This window comes from Oncorhynchus clarkii, chromosome 14, assembly GCF_045791955.1.
Source record: "Oncorhynchus clarkii lewisi isolate Uvic-CL-2024 chromosome 14, UVic_Ocla_1.0, whole genome shotgun sequence".
Taxonomy (NCBI): Eukaryota; Metazoa; Chordata; class Actinopteri; order Salmoniformes; family Salmonidae; genus Oncorhynchus; species Oncorhynchus clarkii.
The window spans coordinates 29,369,719-29,387,702 of NC_092160.1; the positions used below are offsets into that span (position 1 = coordinate 29,369,719).

At 42.4% G+C, this 17,984-nt stretch overlaps 2 protein-coding genes across 5 annotated transcripts in view; both read right to left on the bottom strand.

Annotated features, from left to right (window-relative positions):
- LOC139366492 (NEDD4-binding protein 3-A-like) overlaps positions 1-13,629 on the bottom strand; it is an 85,766-nt gene extending 72,137 nt beyond the window's left edge. For 3 of the 4 annotated variants that reach the window (XM_071104016.1, XM_071104015.1, XM_071104013.1), the window contains exon 1: positions 13,473-13,629. The gene's annotated coding sequence lies outside the window, so the exon portion shown is untranslated. Of the gene's footprint in view, positions 1-1,189; positions 1,257-13,472 lie in introns of those variants that run through there. The other variant, XM_071104014.1, reaches the window with a different exon arrangement.
- Positions 1-17,623, bottom strand: part of LOC139365870 (ice nucleation protein InaA-like) — a 35,751-nt gene extending 18,128 nt beyond the window's left edge. The window contains exons 1-2 of the mRNA XM_071102929.1: positions 17,596-17,623; positions 16,775-16,860 (exon numbers count right to left, since the gene is read on the bottom strand). Coding sequence (XP_070959030.1) covers positions 16,775-16,860; positions 17,596-17,623 — 114 coding nt within the window. The remainder of the gene's footprint in view (positions 1-16,774; positions 16,861-17,595) is intronic.
- Between the last annotated feature and the right edge of the window lie 361 nt (positions 17,624-17,984).

Here is a 17,984-nt window from a genome sequence, read left to right on the forward strand (position 1 = left end):
CAACAGAGATTATACCAACAGAGGCAACAGGGGTTATACCAACAGAGGCAACAGGGGTTATACCAACAGAGGCAACAGGGGTTATACCAACAGAGGCAACAGGGATTATACCAACAGAGGCAACAGGGGTTATACCAACAGAGGCAACAGGGGTTATACCAACAGAGGCAACAGGGGTTATACCAACAGAGGCAACAGGGGTTATACCAACAGAGGCAACAGGGGTTATACCAACAGAGGCAACAGGGGTTATACCAACAGAGGCAACAGTGGTTATACCAACAGAGACAACAGGGGTTATACCAACAGAGGCAACAGTGGTTATACCAACAGAGGCAACAGTGGTTATACCAACAGAGGCAACAGGGGTTATACCAACAGAGGCAACAGGGGTTATACCAACAGAGGCAACAGGGGTTATACCAACAGAGGCAACAGGGGTTATACCAACAGAGGCAACAGGGGTTATACCAACAGAGGCAACAGGGGTTATACCAACAGAGGCAACAGTGGTTATACCAACAGAGGCAACAGGGGTTATACCAACAGAGGCAACAGGGGTTATACCAACAGAGGCAACAGGGGTTATACCAACAGAGGCAACAGGGGTTATACCAACAGAGGCAACAGTGGTTATACCAACAGAGGCAATAGGGTTTATACCAACAGAGGGAATTTGCATATGTTCTTTCCTGCTAGTCAGTGAATGAGGATGTTGTTGTGATAAATACAAACTACTGCCCCAGTAATGGCGTCACCCACTCAGCTCGGGATCAAAGATTAAGTGAAAAATTGCCCATTCATTTCATTCACAAATGAGCTTCCTGGACTAAAAGTTATTTCCAACGACTGCCCATGACCCTCACAGCTTTAAAAGTCTTGTTTACTAAAGCCTCAACATGAAACACAACAACATAAACATGTCTGCAGGATCTTTACGGGTCTCCTCTAAACTCAACTCTGTGATGTGTATTATTAGTTTAACTGTACAGATCCATATTTTCATTTCTAACTTGATTTTTTATTCACTGTCAACTGTACAGTGAAGTGTCTTAAAACACATTGAAATAACACACTATGAACTCTATTCTACTACAACTCGTGCCTGCGACACTACAGTACTGCTGCCATAATGATACCTTGTCAATCTGACCTTATATAACTAAATAAACAAAATAAAATTGTTCACCTGTCAGTGAATTCAGCTGTGACTTCAGTTCTCTCCTCCTGGTCCCACACACAGCCTCTCTCTCTCTCTTCTCACTGTCTCTCTCTCCCGTAAACACACACACCCAGCCTCTCTCTCTCCCGTAAACACACACACCCAGCCTCTCTCTCTCTCTCTCCCTCTGTCTCTCTATCCCATAAACACACACACAACTTTGCTCTCGCTCATTCCGGCTCTACCACCTGACTTCCTCTCTCTAGTGCTCTGTGATGGGACGGAGGGGCTGACCTACAGGCCAGACACGACTACTAATCCTCTTCTCCTCTTGTCTTCTCTCCTGTCCTCTCGTCTTCTTTAGGGGACAGTAAGGTCAGACCTGTTCTTTGGTACCTTTCCATCTCTCTCCTCTTCTCCTCATCTGGGGCGGCAGGGTAGCCTAGTGGTTAGAGCGTTGGACTAGTAACCGGAAGGTTGCAAGTTCAAACCCCCGAGCTGACATGGTACAAATCTGTCATTCTGCCCCTGAACAGGCAGTTAACCCACTGTTCCTAGGTTGTCATTGAAAATAAGAATTTGTTTAGTTCGACTTGCCTAGTTAAAATAAAGGTTAAAAAAATACATTAAAAAAATCTGTCCCTTTCCACCACTCCTCCAAACTCCTTTCCTCCTCTTCCCTCCCTCCACTCCACTCATCTCCTTTCCTCCTCTCATTTTTTACAATTATTTTTTAAATAATGACAATTACAACAATACTGAATGAACACTTATTTTAACTGAATATCAATAAGATAAATGTAGCCTCAAATGCAACGGACTTCTATAAGTAGTGGGTGCGGAGTCAGGCGCAGGGAACAGAGGGCAAAGGACAATTGTTTTTTATTCCAGCGCAGGAAAACGGTCACGCCAAAACACCAGGTGCATAACAAAGACCGGCCCAAAAACAGGACTCAACCAGTCCGGAGAAAAACAAGAGAATCACACAAACATCAACAGAGGAAATCAGCCCGCACAAAAGCAGGCGGGCATCACCGGCTTCAACAGCCCAACTAAAAAAAAACAACAGAAAAGGAAAAGGGGATCGGTGGCAGCTAGTAGACCGGTGACGACGACCGCCGAGCGCCGCCCGAACAGGGAGAGCAGCTAGTAGACCGGTGACGACGACCAAACAGGGAGAGCAGCTAGTAGACCGGTGACGACGACCGCCGAGCGCCGCCTGAACAGGAAAAGCAGCTAGTAGACCGGTGACAACGACCGCAGAGCGCCGCCCAAACAGGGAGAGCAGCTAGTAGACCGGTGACGACGACCGCAGAGCGCCGCCTGAACAGGAAGAGCAGCTAGTAGACCGGTGACGACGACCAAACAGGGAGAGCAGCTAGTAGACCGGTGACGACGACCGCCGAGCGCCGCCCGAACAGGGAGAGCAGCTAGTAGACCGGTGACAACGACCGCCGAGCGCCGCCCAAACAGGAAGAGGAGCCAACTTCGGTGGGAGTCGTGACATCAAATAAATAATGAAACATGTTCAATTTGGTTTAAATAACCAAACAGGTCAGGGACAAAGTTGGTTTAAATAATGCAAAAACTAAGTGTTGGAGAAGAAAGTAAAAGTGCAATATGTGCCATGTAAGAAAGCGGGGTCGAGACCCAGGGTCTCGAGCTTAATGACGAGTTTGGAGGGTACTATGGTGTTGAATGCTGAGCTGTTGTCGATGAACAGCATTCTTACATAGGTATTCCTCTTGTCCAGATGGGTTAGGGCATTGTGCAGTGTGATTGTGTCGTCTGTGAACCTATTGGGGCGGTAAGCAAATTGAAGTGGGTCTAGGGTGTCAGGTAGGGTGGAGGTGATATGATCGTTGACTAGTTGTGGACAGGTGTCTTTTATACTGATAACAAGTTCAAACAGGTGCCATTAATACAGGTAACGAGTGGAGGACAGAGGAGCCTCTTAAAGCAGAAGTTACAGGTCTGTGAGAGCCAGAAATCTTGCTTGTTTGTAGGTGACCAAATACTTATTTTCCACCATAATTTGTAAATAAATTCATTAAAAATCCTACAATGTGATTTTCTGGAAAACAATTTCTCATTTTGTCTGTCATAGTTGAAGTGTACCTATGATGAAAATAACAGGCCTCTCTCATCTTTTTAAGTGGGAGAACTTGCACAATTGGTGGCTGACTAAATACTTTTTTGCCCCACTGTATTGTACTCTATACCATCTACTGCATCTTGCCTATGCCGTTCGGTCATCGCTCATCCATATATTTATATGTACATATTCTTATTCATTCCTTTACACTTGTGTGTATAAGATAGTTGTTGTGAAATTGTTAGCACAAGCATTTGGCTAAACTCACATTAACATCTGCTAACCATGTTCATGTGACATATTACATTTGATTTGATTTATAAAACATTTGATCTCAAATCCAAAATGTTTTGGAACATTTTCAAATGATGTTGACTACTTTAACCTTTTTGGGATAGGAGGCAGCATTTCACTTTTGGATGAATAGCGTGCCCAGAGTGAACTGCCTCCTACTCTGTCCCAGATGCTAATATATGCATATTATTAATAGTATTGGATAGAAACACTTTGTTACTAAAACTGTTTGAATGATGTCTGTGAGTATAACATAACTCATATGGCAAGCGAAAACCTGAGAAGAAATCCAACCAGGAAGTGAGAAATCTGAGGTTGGTCGATTTTCAACCCAGTCCCTATTGAATTCACAGTGAGAAATGGAAGAAGTTGCACTTCCTGGGGCTTCCACTAGATGTCAACCGTCTTTAGAAACTTTTTTGAGGATTCTACTATAAAGGAGGGGCTCATGAGAGCTCTTTGAGTCAGTGATCTTTCAGGGTGTCTCAGGCTTGTGACGCGCGCTCCCGACAGAGTTTGCTCTCGTTCCAGTGCTTTTCTTCAGACAATGAAATTCTCCGGTTGGAACCTTATTGATGATTTATGTTAAAAACATCCTAAAGATTGATTCCATACATCGTATGGCTTGTTTCTACGACCTGTAACATAACTTTTCGAGTTTTTGTCTGGACGAAGTGCTCGCACCTCATGAAGATGGATTACTGGGCTGAACACGCTAACAACAAGTGGCTAAATGATGGACTTTATGGAACAAATCAGTCATTTATTGTCGAACTGGGATTCCTGGGAGTGTCTTCTGATGAAGATCATCAAAGGTAAGTGAATATTTATAGTGTTTTTTCTAACTTCTGTTGACTCTAAAATGGCGGATATTTCTTTGGCTGGATTGGGCTCTGAGCGCCGTTCTCAGATTATGCTTTTTTCGTCAAGTTTTTTTTAAATCTGACACAGCGGTTGCATTAAGGAGAAGTCTTTAATTCTGTGAATAACACTTGTATATTTTATCAATGTTTATTATGAGTATTTCTGCAAAATCACCGGATGTTTTGGAATCAAAACATTACTGCACGTAACGCGCCAATGTAAACTGCGATTTTTGGATTAAAATATACACATTATCGAACAAAACATACATGTATTGTGTAACATGATGTCCTATGAGTGTCATCTGATGAAGATCATCAAAGGTTAGCGATTAATTTTATCTGTATTTCTGCTTTTTGTGACTCCTATCTTTGGCTGGGAAAATGGCTGTGTTTTTTAAACTTAGCTATTACCTTAATAACATAATATGTTGTGCTTTCGCTGTAAAGCATTTTTGAAATCGGACACGATGGGTAGATTAACAAGATGTTTATCTTTCATTTGCTGTATTGGACTTGTTAATGTGTGAAAGTTACGTATTTCTGAAAAATATTTTAGAATTTTGCGCGCTGCCTTTTCACCGGAATGTTGTTGAGGGGTTCCGCTAGCGGCCTGCCTTAGATAGGTTAAAGTCTTCTTCTCTGGAACCGCTGGATCGATTGGCACCATCTTTTCCAGGACTCCAGCTCAAACAATATGGCCGCTATGAGCCATTGAGATAGAATTAACGTTTTTTCCTGTTCAACAGCGCCACCATGCGGCCAAACTGAACCATACTTTACGGGTTAGCTAGTATATCCCTGAGCATGTGTGCCAAATGGCATCACTCTGAGTCAAACAGATCAAGCGATATTAACATGTGCCCGTTATAGCGCCACCGTGTGGTCGATATGAATGTGCTTGCATATGTTGAGTCTTGACAGTGTTTGGAGCATGTGTACCAAGTTTTGTTACAATACAAATATCTGTGTCTGATTTATATGTCTTTATGAGCCTGACCACACCCATGTGAATGTTTATTGGTCAGTAGTGGCCATGTTGTTTGACATACTAATCTGGAAAATATTGCGTTGTGAAACCTTGGCCCATAGATGCGATATATTAAGTTTTGTGCAGACTGGTCATTCAGTGCCAGAGGATTAGCGATTTAAGTGCGGAATTTACAGGTTCTTAAGCAAATGTATTCCTTGTGAGGAGAGGGACCTAAGTACTGAATTTCATAACTCTATGCTACACGGGGTGAGGGGCTGAGCTTTTAAAGTCTGTATTTTCAATCGCTTGTGATAGCGCCACAATGTGGCCAGTTGGCATGGCATTGCATGACAGGGTGTGGCCCTTGGCCCTTTACCATCATGCCAGGTTGTAAGGCTTTACCTAGGCCTTACCATGTCATGAGAATGTTAATCTTGTCACCAATATTTGGTGGAACCAGAATAATAATACTAATAATATACGCCAACAAATACAATAGGGTTTCACCCAGCCTTGCTGCTTGAACCCCTAATTACAACGACCTAATATTAGAAACCTCATGAAGCAGTTTTTAAGTAGGGGTGTAATGGGCATTCAAACAACAACAGGTGCCTTGTGCAGCTGCAACTGAGCAGCACCGCAATGATTAACCTGGGTGTGTCTGTGCCCTGTATCAGAGAGTCAAACGAGAGAGAGAAAACAGCTGAACTCAAGCTTGTTTTCCAAGTCACTTCCAAGAAGTGGTACATTCAGTATTAACACCAGTAGGCAGGTCTTTAATCACAGCGACAGACGGGTTTCTCAGCGGGATAAAGGCAGGGCGTCAGAGGAGCACAGCAGTAGAGGATGGCACACTAGTGAAAGCAGTTTAATCTCCTCACAGTCACCAAGCAGCACAATACTTTCCCTGGGACTAACATACACACACACACACACACACGCACACACGCAAACAAGAACACTATTTAGCCCTAAACAGAGAGTACACAGTGGCAGAATACCTGACCACTGTGACTGACCAAAAATTAAGGAAATCTTTGACTAATGTACAGACTTAGTGAGCATAGCCTTGCTATTGAGAAAGGTCGCCATAGGCAGACCTGGCTCTCAAGAAAAGACAGGCTATGTGCACACTGCCCACAAAATGAGATGGAAACTGTTTATTCCAACAGGTCCCAGACGTGCTCAATGGAATTGAGATCTGGGCTCTTCACTGACCACCGCAATCTGTTTATTTGGTTAATTATTTCACTTGCTTTGGCAATGTTAACATTTTTCTCACAAGTTTCTCATGCCAATAAAGCCCTTTGAATTGAATTGAAATTGAGAGAGAGACAAAGACAAAGACAGAGAGAGAGAGAGAGAGAGAGAGAGAGAGAGGTTATCCAATTACATTGAATGAACTACAGGACAAAATACAAACCCTCAAACCCGAAAAGGCCTGTGGTGTTGATGATATCCTCAATGAAATTATAAAGCATACAGACCACGAATTCCAATTGGCTATACTTAAACACTTTAACCTTTTATGGCTGCTGGGGCAGTATTGAGTAGCTTGGATGAAAAGGTGCCCATTGTAAACGGCCAGCTCCTCAGTCTCAGTTGCTAATATATGCATATTATTATTAGTATTGGATAGAAAACACTCTAGAGTTTCCAAAACTGTCAAAATATTGTCTGTGAGTATAACAGAACCGATATTGCAGGCGAAACCCTGAGGAAAATCAAAGCAGGAAGTGGCTTCTATTTTGAAAACTCCATGTTCCATAGCCTCCCTTTGCTCTATTTAAAGGGATATTAACCAGATTCATTTTCCTATCGCTTCCTCAAGGTGTCCACAGTCTTCAGATGTAGTTTCAGGCTTTTATTTAGAAAAATGAGCCAGAACGATAACATCGCGTCAAGTGGTCACATGAGTTTTGCTCGCGCAACAGAGTTTGGATAGGGATTGCTTTTCCCTCTCCTACTGTGAAAGACATTTGCAGTTGATAATTATCAATTATATATTTTAAAAACAACCTGAGGATTGATTGTAAAAAACGTTTGACATGTTTCTGTGGACATTATGGAAACTATTTGGAATTTGTCTGCGTTGTCGTGGCCGCTCTTTCCTGTGAATTTCTGAACATAACGCGACAAACAAACGGAGGAATTTTGGATCTAAAAATAATCTTTATGGAACAAAAGGAACATTTGTTGTGTAACTGGGAGTCTCGTGAGTGAAAACATCCATAGATCATCAAAGGTAAACGATTAATTTGATTGCTTTTCTGATTTTCGTGACCGAGCTACCTGATGCTAAGTGTACTTAATGTTTTATCGTGCGATCGATAAAATTACACAAACGCTTGGATTGCTTTCACTGTAAAGCATAATTTCAAAATCTGACACGACAGGTGGATTAACAAAAGGCTAAACTGTGTTTTCCTATATTGCACTTGTGATTTCATGAATATAAATATTTATAGTAATATTTATTGTATGTAGCGCTATGCTATTCAGCGGTTGTTGATGACACTTATCTCGATATCGGAATTGCAGCCATAACAAGTTAACATCATCCTTAGCTCTGGCATCTTCCCCAATATTTGGAACCAAGGACTGATCACCCCAATCCACAAAAGTGGAGACCAATTTGACCCAATAACTACTGTGGGATATGCGTCAACAGCAACCTTGGGAAAATCCTCTGCATTAACATTAACAGCAGACTAGTTAATTTCCTCAGTGAAAACAATCTACTGAGCAGATGTCAAATTGACTTTTACCAAATTACCACGTATTCACCCTGCACACCCTAATTGACAAACAAACAAACCAAAACAAAAGCAAAGTCTTCTCATGCTTTGTTGATTTAAAAAATGATTTTGACTGAATTTGGGATGAGGGTCTGCTATACAAAGTGATGAAAAGTGGTGTTGGGGGGTAAACATATGACATTATAAAATCCATGTAAACAAACAACAAGTGTGTGGTAAACTTGGCAAAAAAACACACATTTCTTTCCACAGGGATGTGGGGTGAGACAGGGATGCAGCTTAAGCCCCACCCTCTTCAACATATATATCAACGAATTGGTGAGGGCACTAGAACAGCAGCACGGCCTCACCATACTAGAATCTGAAGTCAGATGTCTACTGTTTGCTGATGATCTGGCACTACTGTCACCAACCAAGGAGGAGGGCCTACAGCAGCACCTAGACCTGGGCCCTGACAGTAAATCGCAGTAAGACCAAAATAATGGTGTTCCAAAAAAGGCGCAGTTGCTAGGATCACAAATACAAATTCCATCTAGACACCGTTACTCTAAAGCCCACAAAAAACTATGCATACCTCGGCCTAAACATCAGCGACACAGGTAACTTCCACAAAGCTATGAACGATCTGAGAGACAAGGCATCATCAAAACAAACATAAAAATGGACATACAAATTAGGATCTGGCTAATAATACTTTAATAAGTTATAGAACCCAATGCCAGTTATGATTGTGAGGTCTGGGGTCCGCTCACCAACCAAGAAATCACAAAATGGAACAAACACCAAATTGAGACTATGCATGCAGAATTATGTACAATTATCCTCTGGCTACAACGTAAAACAACAAACAATGCATGCAGAGCAGAATTACGCCAATATACTGTCATGACAGGGCCCTCTTTGGATATAGCAAGCACCAACTATCTCTCTCTCACCACCTCTCTCTTCCCCCTACACCCAGGCTCTGTTATCTCAGGTCGTAAATTCCTGGAGGAGACTCTCTCCGTCATGCAGTATAGAGAGAGTTAGTTCAGTTCACAGTAGAACAAAGGAACTTCTTCTACATCACAGAACTTGAGAACTGAACAATGTCCATGTTTTGGAGAAGTCGTAAACGGTCGGTGGAGAATCTGAGGTTTGCATCTAATTATTGTATAAAATGAACGAGTAAAGATGAAACTATTTGTGAAATTGTGTGATGTGATTTTAAACCGTTAATGTGAGAAAATTGTATTTCTGTTTAAAGTTTCACTAAGTCATTGGGCCGCCCCCATGTGCACAGACATCGATCTGGCATCATGGGATAGCCTTTTCTGCTGTTCCGAATAAAAAACCCAACTAGAGAAGCCCACTTCAGACCATGCATACCTTGATTACCGAGAGGGCTAAGGTTTGAGTAGAGACCATGCGTACCTTCAGTATAAGCTGTTGTAATGGTTGCTAAACTCTGAGACTATCGATAATGACAGAATAAGAGCAAATCTTCGATACCAAGTACTAGTCTGGAGCTAGAATTTATGTCGACTGAATGCGAAGACCGACAACCGCCGAAACATCGATTCTATAAGAACAGAAAACTTTCCTACAGAAAAGGACGATTCCAACAGAGATCACGATGACACACTGAGCGTAAATATATATATTGATTACAATTATTCCCGAATGAGTGAGCATTCATGTGCAAAGGATTAGCATTTCAATTATTATAATTATCAACTGTGTAGTGACTTTTGTCTTTCGCACCCTTCTCAGTCCCTTTGTCTACCAAGCCGCCATACCAGTTTGGCCCACTAGGGCACATCACCTATCATTTCTTTGTAACCATACCTACTGTTTGTTTGTTACGCATTTCTGTGAATATTTAGTTAGTTAGTAAATAAATTATTAAGATTGATGTATGTTTGATTCATAGCAAAGACTGGGTTCATGCAGGTAACCAACAATTTACGACGTTTGGAATGAGACTAACGTGATGTAAATAATAATTAATTAATTAGAAGACTAATTGATCAGATATTAAAATATCTGAAAAGTTATATTAGGAAAATTATAACTTTGTAATCTCAAGATTTTACTTGGTGCACCGACTTCCTAGTTAATTACAGTTAGTTAGTTTAATCACGTAATAATAATAATTACAGAGGATTGATTTGATAAAATAATAGTCTTCACTTTAATGATGCAAAAGACACGACAATACGCTAATTATCAAAATCCAGAAAAGAGCTGTTAGATTATACAACATTGCAATTTATTGCCCTGGCCACATCTGCAGTCCTCATGCCTCCTTGCAGCATGCCTAAGGCACGTTCACGGAGATGAGCAGGGACCCTGGGCATCTTTCTTTTGGTGCAGAGTCAGTAGAAAGGCCTCTTTAGTGTCCTATGTTTTCACAACTGTGACCTTAATTGCCTACCGTCTGTAAGTTGTTAGTGTCTTAACGACCGTTCCACAGGTGCATGTTCAATAATTGTTTATGGTTCATTGAACAAGCATGGGAAACAGTGTTTAAACTCTTTACCATGAAGATCTGTGAAGTTATTTGGATTTTTACGAATTATCTTTGAAAGACAGGGTACTGAAAAGGGAAGTTTTTTGTTGTTGCTGAGTTTATATTTTAAAATAATTTCCACACTGCCCACAAAATGAAGTGGAAACTGAGCTGCACTTCCTACCCTCCTTCCAAATGTAAGGCCATGTTAGAGACACATATTTCGCTCAGATTACACAGACTAACAAAGAACTTGAAAACAAATCCAATTTTGATTAACTCCCATATCTACTGGGTGAAATACCACAAGAAAAAGGAAACCAGTGAGGATCAAACACCATTCTAAATACAACCAATATTTATGTTTATTTATTTTACCTTTTCTACTTTAACTATTTGCACATCAATACAACAACACTGTATATATACATAATATGACATTTGAAATGTCTCTATTCCTTTACTGTTTATTTTTTACTGTTTATTTCACTTTAATGTATCTATTTTATTGCTTTGGCAATGAAAACATATGTTTCTCATGCCAATAAAGTCCATGGAATTGAATTGAGAGCAGCAGTGTTCTGACAGGGTGGTTAGTGTGTTGATTAGCAGGCTGTGTGTACAGACACACACACACAGGCCACACACACACACACAGTAATACAACAGTCAGCTAGTGGTACTGCTGCTGTGCTGAGAGGAGATGGACAGCTAGTGGTACTGCTGCTGTGCTGAGAGGAGAGGGACAGCTAGTGGTACTGATGCTGTGCTGAGAGGAGAGGGACAGCTAGTGGTACTGATGCTGTGCTGAGAGGAGAGGGACAGCTAGTGGTACTGATGCTGTGCTGAGAGGAGAGGGACAGCTAGTGGTACTGATGCTGTGCTGAGAGGAGAGGGACAGCTAGTGGTACTGCTGTTGTGCTGTGCTGAGAGGAGAGGGACAGCTAGTGGTACTGCTGTTGTGCTGAGAGCTTGTAGCGTCATACCCAAGAAGAATCAAGGCTGTAATCGCTGCCAAAGGTGCTTCAACAAAGCACTGAGTCTAGGGTATTGTGTGTAAATTGAAAACTAATATTAAATAATAATACTAAAGCCTAAATAGTAATACTAAAGCCCCTTCCCTCAGCTGTTTATCAAAACAAGTGGAGGGTAGCTGTTCTTTTCTTCCCCGAATCCCGGATTGCCCCTTTAATTTCATGACTAAAGTAACAGTGTATTGAAATTGCAAGCCGTGCCTTTAATAAGCTACCTTGCTGGTTAACTTTTTTCCTTCTCATCAAAAGATTTGCAAGAGCAAATAGCTGTCTGAGGGACAGGGAGATATAAACCATGGTCTCTCCTAGCTGTCTCTCCTTAAATCTTCAGGGGAGGCATTTCTGGAGAGAGTGAGGAGTCCAACCAGAGACAGCACGTAGTTCATCACTTCTCACCTGACAGTGTGTGTGTGTGTGTTTGTGTGTTCCATCAATCAGCAGTACTCTCTCAGCCCTCTACTCCCAAAGCTCATTACCTCACCATGACCAGGCTTGTTGTCAGTGAGAACCCCTTCAGCTAGCTATCTATCCAGCCAAGCTACAGGTCAATATATTCAGGTTCTGTCAATCAATAGAAAACATAGCTGTTGTGTGCCTTTTGAGATAGAGAGCGTGCGCGTGCGAGAGAGAGATACAGAGAACGAGAGAGAGAGTATTCTGTGAGTGCAGTGTACACATTGTACCCAAACATTAACAGCAGACCACATCACAGTCTGACTCTGAACACTGCAGGGGCACAACAGACCACCTACAGCTGCCAGAGGAGATGGATGGAGCCAAAAACACTAAGGCTGACACACACACACACACACACACACACACACTTCACCAGAGAGGAGTTGTGTTGTTGTAGAGGTCAGGCTCAAATAAACTGCTTTTTTGGACCATCAAAAATACATTAAATGGAACCTATCTGGCAGAAAAGCAATGCGTCTACTTTACTAGCATGATACGCGGACCATTAATATTCTAATGTATAAATTGCCATGTTCCAGGTGCCAATAATGTCAACAGGGCTTCAGGTGATTCGAGTCCACAAAGCTGGAGGGACGTGGGCTGCACTTCGCTTCCTTCATCTATTTGCTCAATAAAACGGGTCGGGAATCCTGTAAAATTGGCAGGTTGACTGAGTACGCCACAAATGAAGTAGGGGATCCGACGCATTCCAGGCCCCGGCAGTGAGTTGTGAATATGAGTTAAACAAAGAGAACGGAGTAATCATGTAACTAACTGGTTTCAAATTGCAGCTTTAATTTGGCGATATTTGCTGGACACTGGCGATTAGCCTCGGTTGGGGTGCATTTCATATTTTATTAGCTAGGCTAGATTAATCGGCCCCGTGAATGTTCGACAGGGACGTCGGTATGCGGGTAAAGTTAACTGCAAAAACTTCTGAATAGTATGTCAATTAGCCAGTGATCTAACCGGTGTAAAACGTCAGTTATAAGAAGAACGTAGGTCAACCCTTACGAAAACAAGATTGCAATCAGAGTGCAGTATAACTGCGGAATGCATTAGAACTGCGGTATGCTGCAAATACTGCGTCCAAAATAAGAGTTGCGTTTACTTCAGTCATTTTGCAGTGTAACTGCAGTGACAGTGCTGTATAACTGCACTTAAACAATCTAATTCTGCAATTACTGCGTCCAAAATACCACAGTCGACTGCAGTTACTGCACTTTTACTTCAGTTTCAAAACGGCAATCTTTTTTTGTTAGGGAAAACTAGTAAACATTTGTGGTTGTGGGAGCAGCGTGTATTCTAGCTGCTGCAAGACAAGACAATACAAATTGGCGCTTACCATATTTTGCATGCAGATTCTTTCTCAGGCAATAGATGTTTCGTGTGGTAGCCAATCAACTGAATAGCTATCAAATCTGTTGTTTCAAGTTGGCATCTCTCGGGACTTTGCAGAGAAGGCAGATTTTCGCTATGGCCACTGCAGAATGAGCCACTGCCGCCTGCTCGTTGTCTCTTTCCCTCTCTGTGATTTGAACTGACTGCGCAGAGGTTAGCGAAGGGGGAAGCATAGGGAGAAGGGAGAGAATCGAACCCGGACTGTCCTGTGCTGGTGCTACGAGTATAAACTGGAACACTGGCGCCACTTAGTGGCAGAATCAATTCAATTCAAGGGGCTTTATTGGCATGGGAAACGTGTTAACATTGCCAAAGTGAGGTAGATAAAAGTGAAATAAACAATAAAAATGAACAGTAAACATTACACATACAGAAGTTTCAAAACAATAAGACATTACAAATGTCATATTATATATATATACAGTGTTTTAACAATGTACAAATGGTTAAAGGACACAATATAAAATAAATAAGCATAAATATGGGTTATATTTACAATGGTGTTTGTTGAATCATTCATTGACAGGCATTTGGGAAAGGATCATCTCTACATACTGTGCCATAGAGCAGGGGTTCCCTAATTCGGTCCCAAATTGCGGCAAAGGTAAGAATCTCTGGATTAAATATCTAATGTTAGCTAAATTTAGTAATGAATAAATTGGCTACATTTCTTTACATTTACATTTCTGTGAACTGTCTTGTGTACGTTTTAAATTGACACAATACCTGTTAGCAAAGATGTCAGCTAGAGGTGACGTGCAGAAGCTTGCTGGGATTTGTAGTCTTGCATGATGTCTACTTTGATGCTAATTAGCGTTTTCGATTCTGAGAGTAAATAGAGCCAAATATATTGATAAAAGTCACCTTGTCCGAGAGAGATTTAAATGGTTATCAAAACGTCACGCCAGGGGAAGTCTACACAAAACACAGCCATTATTTCTAAAATTCCCTATGGGAAAAATGAATGGTGGAAAAAAACGGTTGGAAGCATTTCCCTGTTTGACCACTAGGGTTGGGGTCCACACAATACACAACCTATGGAGATAGTTCACTATTCTATATGCTTTCTATGTAGTTCTATTACAAAACCTACCAAACACACCCAAATAAAGTGGGATAAAGTTCCTAAGATTCTTAACAGTGTTGTCCCCTGCTGTGTGTGTGTGTGTGTGTGTGTGTGTGTGTGTGTGTGTGTGTGTGTGTGTGTGTGTGTGTGTGTGTGTGTGTGTGTGTGTGTGTGTGTGTGTGTGTGTGTGTGTGTGTGCAGGGCATAGGCTTGGACACTGGGTGGTTCGGAAGACTGGTGACCAGAGGTGAGTAAACAAGGTCAGGAACCCCCCTCGCCCGGTGTTCCTCACTGACACACAAACATACGCACACACACACACCAGACTAGGCTGGTGGGAGGAACTTTAAGAGGACAGGCTCGTTGTAATGATATGAATGGAACAGAGTTAAACATTTGGTTTCCATATGTTTGATGTAGGACCATTCCAGTCCAGTCTTAACAATGAGCCCCTCCTTCTATAGCTCTTCCCACCAGCCTACTCTGACACACACACACACACACACACACACACACACACACACACACACACACACACACACAGTGTGTGTATCAATGTAGCTGTGTGTGTTTCATAATGGAGTGTTTCTGGTGAGGGTCAGTTCCAAGGCTGTTCTGAACAGTCCTACACCCTCATGGTGCTGAACCAAGGCAAGGTCTACAACATTCAGATACGTCACCTGGGCACCGGTCTCATGGGTAGCGAGGTCCCTTGCTCCGTCAAGGGATTCCCTCACAAACAAGAATTCAACTTCTTTTTTTGAAATGATTTTATTGAACAGATAGTGAGAGGAAGACTGTGGGAAAAGATAGAGGTCTTGTGAAAGAGCATGAGGTGGGATTTGAACCAATACCGAGACTGATGGAGGCTGCTTCATTACCACTAGACCAGCCCGGGGAATTCAAGACTGTTCAGCTAGCATGCTGACCAGACCGGTCACAAAATACATTTAGAAATCCATGTTAGTCAATTATTATTCCGTGTTAGCATACAAATGCAATTAAACATTGGTCTATCTTTCAGGCACTTTTATCTAAAGGAGCTTAGACTTTACAAACGGATCTGGGGCGAGGCTGTAGGGTTTATTGGCTGTGCAAGGAGAAACACCACCCACTTGTTGACTTGATGCCTTAACACATCATAAACTAACCAATGGGCCTTTCCATTCTATCCTGCAGCAGTTTCCCAGGAGTTAAGGAGATGATAGACCATACCACACACACACCTCTGCTGCTCATAAACATGGAGAGGACCTGGAGCACAGAGCCAGTGCTGCCTGCTGCACCCTGCACCTCTCTGACCAGAACCAGCAGTGCAGGAGACACAGTGTGTGTGTGTGGTAGGGAGATGCACAATTTAAAAAATATGACATAAAGTAGCTTTTATTGTGTAGTATTCAATTCACAGTTGAAGGTTTATTTTTATAAGGTTAATGTTTGAAGTTGCACATCAAGTTAAATGTAGTGAAGTTGTATACATTACACTGATCTTGATCTATCATTTTTCAGTTTTGATCATTAAACTCAGAGAATAAAGGTAAAATAAAATAAATGTATGTTTGGACTATTTCCTGTTGAGCCTATCCAGTTTTATAACCCACCCACCCACTAACGCCACTCTCCTCTTCTCTTAATCTTCTCCTTCTTCACATTTCCATTTTCTCCTTCTTCCTCCCACTCCTCTTCTACCTCCCCCTGTTCTACATCCCCCTCTTCTTCCTCATCCTCCTCTTCTACCCCCCCCCTTTTCCTCCTCCTCTTCCTCCCCCTCCTCTTCGACTTCCCCCTCTTCTTCATCTTCTTCCTCCCCCTCTTCCTACTCCTCTTCTACCCCCCCCTCATCTACCTCCTCCTCTTTCTCCCCTCCACTTCTACCTCCCCCTCCTCATCTACCTCCTCCTCTTTCTCCCCCTCCTCTTCTACCTCTTCCTCTACCTCTCCCTCCTCATCTACCTCTTCCTCTACCCCCCCCTCCTCATCTACCTCCTCAACTTCCTCCCTCTCTTCTTCTTCCTCCTCTTCTACTTGTACCTCCCCCTCTTCTTCCTCCTCCTATTCTTCCTCTTCCTCTTCTTCTTCCTCCTCTATATATTATTTTCCTTTACTTTGCCATGTTCATCCTCTCCTTCTCCTCTCCTCCCTCACTCCTCAGCCTGAGGTCCAGGCTTGGGCCAGGTCACCCCCTGTTCCACTCTGTTCAGAGAGGCCATATTTTCTGGGTGTCTGAAGCACACGATCAGGTCACACTGTCTCAGCTGGGTCCGACCTGAGATACACAACAGAAGAACATCTAATATATCCCTGTTCAAACTAAATCCAATCCAATACAAAAGGAGAGCTCAATGATTTTCTTCTTATAGGAAACAAACAAGAAACCCCATAAGAGAATCAAGAGGAGAAATGTCTACCAGTTCATTATGTATAATAAGATACAGATTGAGATTAAGATGTCATATTACTGATGTGTCCCAAATAGTACACTATTCCCTATACACTGCCCTACTTTTGACCAGGCTCCATATGTCTCTGGTCAAAACTAGTGCACTATGTAGGGAATAGGGTGCCTTTTTGGGACATAGCCTCACTGTTGTAGTGATGGACGCTTGTTTGCCAACTATCCGTCTCCCTTGGCAGAGACACAGCTTCATGTCTTCACATCAAATCATCTCATAATCAGTCTGACTGTCATAGCCTAGACACATCTCTCCATATCTAACAAATCAACTGGGGGCCCATCCTATCCAAAGGCCATCGATAAGCCACATGCCAAATTCTGACACGTTGAACATCTGAACATCATGGTTGAATTGCACAGCGGTTCGTTGGCTAGCGGGTCGAAATTCTATTTTGGACGCGCAGGAGGACGCATTTCAGAGTTAACACAACAGTTTCATCACTCGATTTGCATAGTATCTACACATTAGAACGCTGATTGAGTCCCAAATTACACCCTATTCCAATAGTGCACTACTGTTGACCAGAGCCCTACAGACATACGTACATGCCAGTCTGTCCAGACGCTCAGACATGGAGTCCAGCCCCTTCAGAATGTGGTCCAGATCAGTAGTCACCCTGTTCTGTGCTCCTCTCTCTTCTCTCCATCTGAAGCCCCAGTCAACTAGATTACATTCAGTCAGTACAACAAAGTCATGTCAACCTGCATGGTCACTGATTCACATAGAAATCCATATAGTAGCCTGGTATATTAATTTGAATAAAGGTCAGAACATCAGACATTCCTAGTGAATCATGCATCTCTGTTGGAATCCATCCGCTGGATCAGGACTGGTCCGCTGCACCACCAGGTCATAGGTCATCCACTTCAGCTGCACTGAGAAACCACAGGCGAGACAAGAGGGACATGGCTGTCAGTGTCAAAGTGGGTTCATA